The 10235-nt window shown below is 44.1% G+C and overlaps 1 protein-coding gene across 1 annotated transcript; it reads left to right on the forward strand.

Moving 5' to 3' along the window:
* The first annotated feature begins 818 nt into the window (after positions 1–818).
* LOC141468920 (very long chain fatty acid elongase 4-like) lies at positions 819–9636 on the forward strand. Its single transcript, XM_074154222.1, has 7 exons — positions 819–876; positions 3201–3388; positions 4480–4560; positions 5482–5538; positions 7110–7224; positions 7988–8115; positions 9466–9636. Exons 1-7 carry the CDS (start codon positions 819–821, stop codon positions 9634–9636), a joined length of 798 nt encoding a protein of 265 aa, XP_074010323.1.
* Positions 9637–10235: the final 599 nt, after the last annotated feature.

Here is a 10235-nt window from a genome sequence, read left to right on the forward strand (position 1 = left end):
AAAACGTTCTTTTCTCAGTACTGGGAGGAGGTGAAACTCTGAGGAAGCTGGTCCTGCGTATTTGCTAACGGAGAGAACTAAGGCAAATAACAGAAGCTGTTGAAAGTAACTGCAGAAAAGTGTTTTCTAGGTGAACTTGCAAATGCCATTGGAAAGGTCTCCCTGCTAAAGGGAAGAAGGGAAGAGGAGAAGCATCGTTTTGTATGTGAGTATTCTAATTCAATATACTATATTATAGAATACATACAAATAAAGCAAAACAGACTTAATGTATAAACTCGGCTTCAGAAAGCCAAATAACTAGAAGAGCTCAGTTAACATCTCTGGAGTTTCAGCAGTACTGAGTTTATCCCAAACTGCCTGCTAGCGTTGCAAATCCCCAAGAGCGCCTGCAGAAGGATGCAGTTATACCTCCTGGTGTGTGTCCTTGCGTGAATGTTGTGCCTACACTGCTTTAGAAAAAATACCACGTGATTGATTTCCCAACGTGGCACACAGAGCTCCTGGCTCTGGCATTTTGCTTGCAGCTACTCAAGAGTATTTTTAGAGGTGAAACTTGAACAAAATATCAAAATCTGGAATAGAAGTTAAATAGCTAATCACTACAGGGGGATTCTCTTCCTTCTTTTCTTAAACAAGACTCTAATCTTGGTTCAAAATTTCAATTTCTACAGAGATCAAACTATTTTCTTTTCATTAGCTGTAGTCCTGAGCCTTTGTCTAAGGAGCCTCCTTTTTCAAGACTCAATCAAGTCTAGGATAAATGGGGTTAATCTGATCCTGAAGATGCTAATTTTAATTTATTTCCAGAACTTGTGATGGCTTCAACTTGGCAGAAAACTCAGGAATTCTACAAATGGGTCCTTGAAAATGGAGGTGGGTATAGATGCTGTCCTAAATAGCAATTTACACATAAATAGCATGATCACAGAAGGACCACGATCCTCGTCCGAGCCCACATTTTTTTCACGAGGCAGATTTTCACTTTTCCTTTTCCATGATCACAAACTTCCCTTAGGTCTTGAAATACATCTCAGGGACACTCCAGCTGGATCACAGTAAGGAATGAAAGGAGGGGAGATTTCCCCTGCCCATAGTTGGGAACTCTCAGCAACTTTCTGTTCAATGTACAATGAACTCTGACAGGATGATGAGCAATATGTGCTCAGAATCGATTGCCTGTTAAGTCTGGAATACTAAAGAAAGTGAAATTTTTAAAATGTATATTCATGTGTCATGGGAAAGCTTAGTAGACCAAAGATTTAATACTTTGAGCTTTAAACTTCTTGTGATGCCAGTAAAACCTATTATCAAATTAAATACTGACAGAAACCACTCCTCAGTGTTTGATATTTTGCAGTTAGGTGACTTCAGATCTTCAATAGCTAGAGGTTCTGCAGGTCCAGTTTGGTCCTACAGGGCTCTGTTGGATACCCGGATGTAAGGAAAAGCCACAAAATAGGATGAAGGTAGAATGGCAGCAGTGCACGGTGGCTTTGACAGGAGAAGGACACAGGGCATATTGCTCCGGCTGTTTCAGGACTTGAATTTCAGAAGAGAGTCTAAATTGGGGTTCAGGACTTCTGACGGACTGTTAAATCCAGAAGTGGAATATCAAAGACCTCCTGGCATGTATTGGAAACAATGTGGTCAGGAGGACTAGGGAAGTGATTGTCCCCTGTACTTGGCACTGGTGAGGCTGCACCTTGAGTACTGTGTTCAGTTTTGAACAGAGAAGGGCAACGAAGCTGGTAAGGGGTCTAGAGAACAAGCCTTATGAGGAGCAGCTGAGGGAACTGGGGTTGTTCAGCCTGGAGAAAAGCAGGCTCAGAGGAGACCTTATTGCTCTCTACAACTACCTGAAAGGAGGTTGTAGAGAGGTGGGGGCTGGTCTCTTTTCCCAAGTAGCAGGTGATAGCATAAGAGGAAATGGCCTGTAGTTGTGCCAGGAGAGATTTAGGATGGATATTAGGAAATTATTTATTATTATTATTTCCTCACTGAAAGGCTTGTCAAGCATTGGAACAGGCTGCCCAGGGAAGTGGTTGAGTCACCATCCCTGGAGGTATTTAAAAGACGTGTAGATGTAGTGTTGAGGGACATGGGTTTGTGGTAACGTGGCAGTTAACAGTTGGACTTGATGATCTTAAAGGTCTCGTCCAACCAAAACAATTCTATGATTCTATGATTCTTGACACAGCCCATAGCAGGAATAGTAAAGAATTGGGAGGTTTAGATTGGATGAAGATTAACAGAGTCACATGGACAGGGATGGCAATTTAAAAAAAATACCCTGAGACCCACACGCTCACCAGCGAGCCAAGGACTAAAATTCAATAGAGGACTTCTGCCATGATCCTGGGGCTAGAACAGTGAGAGGGGTCTAGGGCTTGGGGCTGGCAGGTCCAGAAGCCAAGGGAGATGCTGAGGGAGCTTAGCAGAGCAGTGACCCCAATGGGAATAAGAGAGGAAGGCATGAATGGGAACTGGGATGTTTTTGCAGCTATAACATATCCTGCATTTCTCTGTGTCAGGGATGAGGTTTTGGGATTAGGAGGAGGTGGCATGACAGAAAATTTGTTGAGCTTCCCTTTGCTGTAGGACTGAAGAGCAGTTTTAGCAGGGAGAAGTGTTTTGTCATCTTCCGGTGAAACGGCAAGCTTTTAATATAGTCGACCCTCTGAGTAGATATGAAAACGAAGGGGTGGAAAATTTCAGCTGTCCCAAGCACTATGGGGCAGGAAGGAAATAATGCCAGTCACTGAAACAATTGTATTATTTAATTTTAAAGATTTACACTCCTGAAGAGCCAGGAACTGTTCGGTTTGGTCTGTGCATCCCTGCTGCATGTGTCTTGAACTACTTCTTTCACCTGTGTGTGGGAGAGTCTTGCAGCCTGTGGTGAGGGCTCCAGGTCCTGACAAAACAGGTCTGTTCACTACTGTGCTGCAGAGGGCTGGTGCACAGCAGAACAGTCTTCTAGGACTACGGTCCCAACCCCAACGTCGTGCTGAAGCCTTTTAGCAGAGTCTGGCACACGGAGTTCCAGGGTAGGAGAATGACTGTGGTACTGCTTTGTACAGACACGTGAGATACCAATTTTCTTCTTGCCGGAGAGCATGCTAAAGGGAACTAATTAAATATATCTGCCCTACAGTGTATGGGATGTGCCAGCTTTGGCTATGTGTTTTGCTTTTCAGATCCAAGGACAGACCCGTGGCCCCTGGTCCACTCTCCACTTCCAGTCACACTTCTCTTTGCCTTCTACCTCTTTGTCGTGGCACTGGGGCCCTTCTACATGCGTCAGCGGAAACCACTGAAGTTGCGAGGCCTGCTGATTGCCTACAATCTAGCCATGATGACATTATCAAGCTACATGTTTTATGAGGTGAGGAGACAGGACTGGCTCCTAGGAAAACATCTGGCGAGTGTTTGAAAATCAGAGGCATTTCAACACCTTTTGCTGATGGACTCTAGTGAAGGGAGTGGGAGCTGACTTGGGCATGTCTATGTTTTGCCACAGGAGAAGCAGTATTGCCCTGTTGAAAGAGCTATTTCCAAAGCATACTTCATTTCTCAATCTTCCTCTCACTCATAAAAATAACATTGAAAGGTTCACGAATGAATGAGTTGAAAGTTGAGATCTCCCCGGCAGACACAGAGCGTACAGAGGATGTGGAACGTCCTCATTTCATCTTGGGTCTGGCTGGTGAGGGACCCGTCTCTGAGAAAGAGAACTGCTTTTCCCGACTTAACGCAGTCCTCTCCAGAAGTGCCAAGCACACTGTAGCTTCCTGCTGCCGAGAGCATTGATGACATTGTTTTCTGCTTGTTCTCAATGCATAAACCTTTCTACAAGCCTTTCCCTAGTTTATGTAGGCCACTGAATACTCTTCAAGGGAACATGACTGAATAGGTCTGAAAAACATTTTGGTGTCGACAAATTTGCCCTTTTAGTTTATTTGTTTTACAGTTGTTACATTTAGTTAAAGCAAATTGCAACTTTTTTGAGCAAATACTACTTGATCAGAGGACAAGCATGAAGATTGCTTGTCTGTCCTTGGTTGTTCGGTTATACTGGTTACTTGGTCCAGTTTTTGGCTTTCCAATTAATAGGCAAATGCAACCAGACAAAATAAAACAGTATGGGATCTTTTCAAAGGAAAACAGTGTATTTTCAGAGAGATTCTGAAGCCTAGAATTCATTATTCCTACTGAAGCATTTTTGAGCACTCCAGTGATTACATAAAGAGTTACAAATATGCCCAGACCAAATTTTCTTTTTCAGATTCCAACAAGGATTTGAAGTACTTTGCTTTAGGTTTTTACTATTTGCTCAACTGTATAAATGACAGGGATTTTCTGTCAGTGAGTACTAGATTGAGACCCTATTATCTTAGCATTAATATGCACATCTTTTTGGAACAGATGGCGTTGAGCAGAAAATGGATCTCTGTTGCTTTTCTTTTTTTTTTTCAGTTTCTGGTAACTTCAATCTTGGACAACTACAGCTACCTGTGCCAGCCAGTGGATTACAGCCAAAGTGAACTAGGAATGAGGGTACAGTTCTATACAAAGCTTGCCTTAGGCCCTGCTCCTCCCGTGGGTATGCAGATTGTTTTGCTTATAAATAACAATTTGCATGCCAAAGAAGGCTTTTACTCCAATTTGTTGCTTGTAAATCTATTTCGCTAAATTGTCTGCTTCAACATTTGCACTTCGCTTTAGTTCTCTATAAATTAATCATCTCAATCAACATAACCATCTAAGTTCCCTCTTTGAGCACTGGAGAGAGGGTGATCCTACCATCTGAAGACAGATGTCTAGTATAGATATTGCAAATTACCTCTGAAATATACATGACCCTCTCCATTGACTATCTAAGGATTTTGGTTGATCACTATCAACCAAAAAACCTATTTTTATATCCTCAGCTTTGCATGACATCAGCCTTACTCAACATTGTTTTTAGCAGAGGGATTTGCCTAAAACTATCCCCTGTCTGGTCGTCACAGGGGGAGCTGGGTCCCACCAGCTTCAGCTTCCCAAAATGCTGCATGAGTTTTTTCTGTTTGAATTCAGACCTATCATACTTTCTTTCAGATATAACCAGGCTTTTAACGGATGCAAGCACGGATATTATCCTTTCAGTTTTTTAGATACTTGACATCAGGCTAGAAACAGTTTCTAAGCAGCTCCCCCATGCCTCATCAAAGAGCAAGCAATTCAGCAAACCAGTCATCTGACCAGCCAAAGCAACCCTGAATCCCTTTCCTCCTCAAGATCAATGAAAAAAAAAAAAAAAAAGAAAAAGAAAAAGAAAAAGTAACAGCTGTAGAAGGGCCCCTTAGTTTTTCCCCTTTTCTGTTGATCCCAGGTGGGCACCGTTCACCTAGTGCATAGTTGAAAAATCTCAGCCAGTGAGATTGAGTAGTGATGTTGCTTTGAGATCTAACAGCGTTTCCTTGTGCTGCCCAGCAGATGGCAAGAGTGTGTTGGTGGTTCTTCTTCTCCAAAGTCATCGAGCTGCTTGATACGGTAAGGAGGGCTCGGCTCAGCTCCATGGCGGGACTGGTGCTGTAAATAAATCACTTCCTTGTCAGAAAGAGGCAGGGAGCCAAAAGCTAATGTCCTCGGATGATCTTGTATTGATTTGGTTGATGCTTTTCAGTAAATGCTGTTTTCATGTGTTCTGCTCTGCCCGTTTGTGGGAATAAGGCTGATACTGTTAAAGAAGAGGGCTCAGCTTCATCGTGCTGATTTTTGCGATGAAATACAGTGATCTGACATGTATTCATCTGCCAAAATCATTCTCTTTACTAATGCAGACTCCAGAAGAGCTTGGGCATTCAACACAACACTTGTTCTGTGGATCATTGTCTGGTACCAGTAAACATAGATTCATAGATTCATAGATTGGTCCAGGCCGGAAGGGACCTCCAAAGGTCATCTAGTCCAACCTCCCCGCAGTCAGCAGGGACACCCCCAACTAGACCAGGTTGCCCAGGGCCTCGTCGAGCTTCACCTTGAATATCTCAAGGGAAGGGGCCTCAACCACCTCCCTGGGCAACCTGTTCCAGTGTTCCACCACCCTCATGGTAAAGAACTTGTTCCTAATATCCCATCTAAATCTCCCCTTCTCCAACTTAAAACCATTGCCCCTCGTCCTGTCACTGCAGGCCTTTGTAAACAGACCCTCCCCAGCCTTCCTGTAGGCCCCCCTCAGGTACTGGAAGGCCGCTATGAGGTCTCCCCGGAGCCTCCTTTTCTCCAAGCTGAACAACCCCAGCTCCCTCAGCCTGTCCTCATAGGAGAGGTGCTCCAGCCCCCTGATCATTTTGGTGGCCCTCCTCTGGACCCGCTCCATCAGGTCCATGTCCTTTCTATATTGAGGGCTCCAGACCTGCACACAGTACTCCAGGTGAGGTCTCACCAGAGCAAAGTGGCAGAATCACTTCTCTGGATCTGCTGGCAACACTTCTTTTGATGCAGCCCAGGATGTGATTGGCCTTCTGGGCTGCGAGTGCACATTGCCTGCTCATGTCCAGCTTCTCGTCCATCAGCACCCCCAAGTCCCTTTCCTCAGGGCTGCTTTCTAATACCTCATCCCCCAGTCTGTATTTATGCTGAGGATTGTTTCTTCCCAGGTGCAGAATCCTGCACTTGCTTTTGTTGAACCTCATGAGGTTCAACTGGGCCCACCTCTCCAGCCTGTCCAGGTCCCTCTGAATGACATCCCATCCCTCTGGTGTATCGACAACACCACACAGCTTGGTGTCATCTAACCCATGTCCTGAAAAGGACCAGACCCAAGCAACTGCAAATTATATGGAAGCTCAGTCTGGCACTCAAATGTGACCTCTTTGGACCTTGGGACCTGAATCCAAAGTTTAAAATAGTTGGGACTCTGTGGAAGACATTCTACCCTTCAGTTCTTCCCCATTGCAGACAATATATGATTTGTTGCATGTGTTGAATTTCACCATTTTTCATCCACAGCAGAGGAAACGGGTTTGGGAGATTCAGAATCCTATTCTTACCACTTATAGTGTAAAATCTTTTGTCTAAACACATCAGCTCAAGATTTTCCTTTGTCTGGCTTCTTTTAGGTTTTCTTTATTCTGCGCAAGAAACAAGAACAGGTGACTTTTCTGCATGTGTACCATCACGCCACGATGCTGTTCAACTGGTGGTCAGGCGTCAAATATGTGCCTGGAGGACAAGGTATGCTTCCATAGACACCTGGTGTTTCAGTTTTTCTCTTGTGCTGTGGAGAGAGCATAAACAGTGCAGATGGGCTGACTGGCAGGTAGAAAGCTCACCTACTTCCAAAGGTGTTAAAAAATATGCGCGTTTCAGTTGATACCATCTGCTCAGCTCTTTGGGCCATTTAGACTGCTACATTCACTGCCTCGTCCAGAACAAAAATGTGCCAGTCATTCCTTGTTCAAACAGAATCAGTAACAACCTATACAAGGTCTACTTCAGCTGGACCTGGTGCAGCAGCCCAGGTTGTAGCTCTCCTACTAGAATGGGTCCAGCCTAGTCCTCACTCCCTTTCTGGTCTGTATGCAGGCTGCTTCTCCATTTTACTCCACCAAAGAGAAGCACCTGTAGCTGACACCGAGTACTGGACCACTATAGGTAGGCCCTATACAAGATTCTGGGGTATTTCTTTTTTGGGAGGCCATTTTGGCTACATGGTCTTGATATCAAAATGGTATGAAATGCTTAGGTCAGAAGATCAAGAATTCTGTCCTCTGCTTTTGAAGCTCTTCTCTGTCTCTGAAGACTAAATATGGGATGGATATATGCTGAAAGGAGAAGGGAGAATATGACGTGCTTCCTAGGCAGAGTATGGATTGAAGGTTCATGCACAGGTGTGATATGATGTATTTTGAAAGCATCATTACAGTGGCTGTGAGCTCATCACAGGGTTAGCCTGGAATGATTTATGTGTCTTTTTCATCCTGATTTTACTCCTCAGCCTTCTTTATTGGGATGCTAAACTCCTTTGTACACATCTTCATGTATGGCTATTACGCTCTGGCCAGCCTGGGACCACAGATGCACCGTTACCTATGGTGGAAGCGTTACCTAACCATCATGCAGCTGGTAATTAATTTCATGTGTTCGTCTCTGCACTTCTGTGTCTCATGTGTGATGGCCCCTGTCCCCTCACTGTCTCAAGTCTTTCTGTTTGCTACCTATGGAAATCACCATGTCCTCAGGTATCTTCATGTGCCACTGTGAGATGCAAACTGATTGGTGATCGGTCTGAATGGTACCAAATCAACTAATAAGCCCCCACCTTTGTAATGGGAAAGAGGGAGAAATATTATAAATCAGACTTCTCCCTTTTCTGTTGTACGTGGCAGCTTTTTCCCCTCTGGAGCCCCGAAAACACAGCTTGATTTTGAGAGGTGTGGGGCAGTAACTCAGGAAAACTTTGGATTCTCAGAAGCACAGGAGATTGGGCAGCCTTCATTCTGTTTCTTCAAAAAGGAAGAGCATGTCTAACTTTAGGCAGAGGCGAGTTAAAGAAAAATATGTGAGTTTTACTCTTTCTGTAGAGAATCCCTTTGGGTTTTCTTTTCCTCATCTCTGAAGGGGTGACAAATCCTGACAACCCTACGGTTTTTCAAAGATACAGCATAAAAGCAATGTTCCAGACAAGGACAATGACTATAGTTAAGCATGTGGGAGAGTTAATTCCACACAAAGAGAGGTTTTGCAAACAAAAAGTATGCAGCTACCAGAGAAGAGGAAGAAGAGCTAGAGTATATGTAAAACAGTGGTGTACTGAAGGCAGGGCCAGAATCCTTATTTATCCTTAATGGCAAAAGCAGAACAAGAAAGCAGTGCATGAAATGAAAAGGTATTTGCAATTCAAAATATAGCACAGGAAATCAGTTTTTATTTAACATACTTTCAGTAGGTGGAACTCATTGCTTCAGGGTATTAGGTGAGTTAGTAAAAAGAAAAAAAAAAAGGATTTATGTTTAAATTAATAAAAGTAGCATCTGCAGTTCTTCTCTGTAAGCTAAAATGCAAATCAAAATCATTATGGGTGTAATAATCTGATTACCATTAGGGATGAGAAGGAGTCTCCCACCTTTAGTTTCCATATTCCAAGATCTCAGCAACTGGCCCACGGTGGAGAAGTGGCACAAGGGCAGTGGTCTGCTCCTAGGCGGGCCAAGCTGGATTCCAGACCCGCTCCTTGCAGCATTGGGCAAGCCTCAATGTTTGGTGGACATGTGACAGCCTTTCATGTTGGGAAAACACTGTTGGGCTTGAAAGACAAGTTTTTCAGGGATGTCAAGAGAGGCAAGCAGGTGGTACTCTGGGTTGAGGACACCTCTAGTATGTTGTGATACTCTTTGTGATGGACCAAATGGTCAGTTGGGGTATGTCTCATGTAGGATCCCTAATCTGGCTGCTTCTTTTTTCCCCCTCTTCCAGTGCCAGTTTGTAGCCATTGCTGCTCATTCTTCCTACAACCTCTTCACAGAATGCCCGTTCCCCGATGGCTTCAACATTGCAGTCTTCCTCTACATTCTCAGCCTCATTGCTCTCTTCCTACACTTCTACTATCGGACCTATACTAGGGGAAAGCAGGAGAAGCTAACTTAAAGAAAATCAAAGAGGAGAGTGAGCACAGTCTGATGAACTTGCACATTCTCTGCTGCTTCTAACATGGTTGCATGAGGAAAACGTATTTGGGGAGTGTGTGCGAGGCTCTTGCGCGCAGCCTCACAGTTGCCTTCAAATATCTCAAGTTAGGAAGAAAAAAGGGATGGCATAAACTCAGGTACTAAGGTATTGAGGAGCACACTTAGTTGAAACAGATGCAAAGCCAAGCCAAGGAGTCATCAACATAGCAGCCTTTGTGAAATTAGCACCAGAAGATCTCCTCCTTTCCTTCCATCTGTTAGCTCAGTTTGCAACGTCCAGCATCCAACCATGACTCCTTGCCTCATTTCTTAGGCTATAGAGGGTTTTTTTTGCATTTATAAGACTATCTCAGCTTATGGTTCTAGATCAGGCAGGGTCAGGTGCCTTCAGCCTGAAAGCACTGTCCAGGTAACAATAGCAGCCGGGAACTCACTGGAACCGCAGGATCCACTCATCTGTACACTGCATTCCAGCCTTTCCTATTAAGAAAGCTCTCACTAGGACTGGGGTGAATTACAGATATATGGCCCTGATGGTTGAACTTTATATCAGCATAA

This window comes from Numenius arquata, chromosome 1 (assembly GCF_964106895.1).
Source record: "Numenius arquata chromosome 1, bNumArq3.hap1.1, whole genome shotgun sequence".
In the NCBI taxonomy this organism is placed as follows: Eukaryota; Metazoa; Chordata; class Aves; order Charadriiformes; family Scolopacidae; genus Numenius; species Numenius arquata.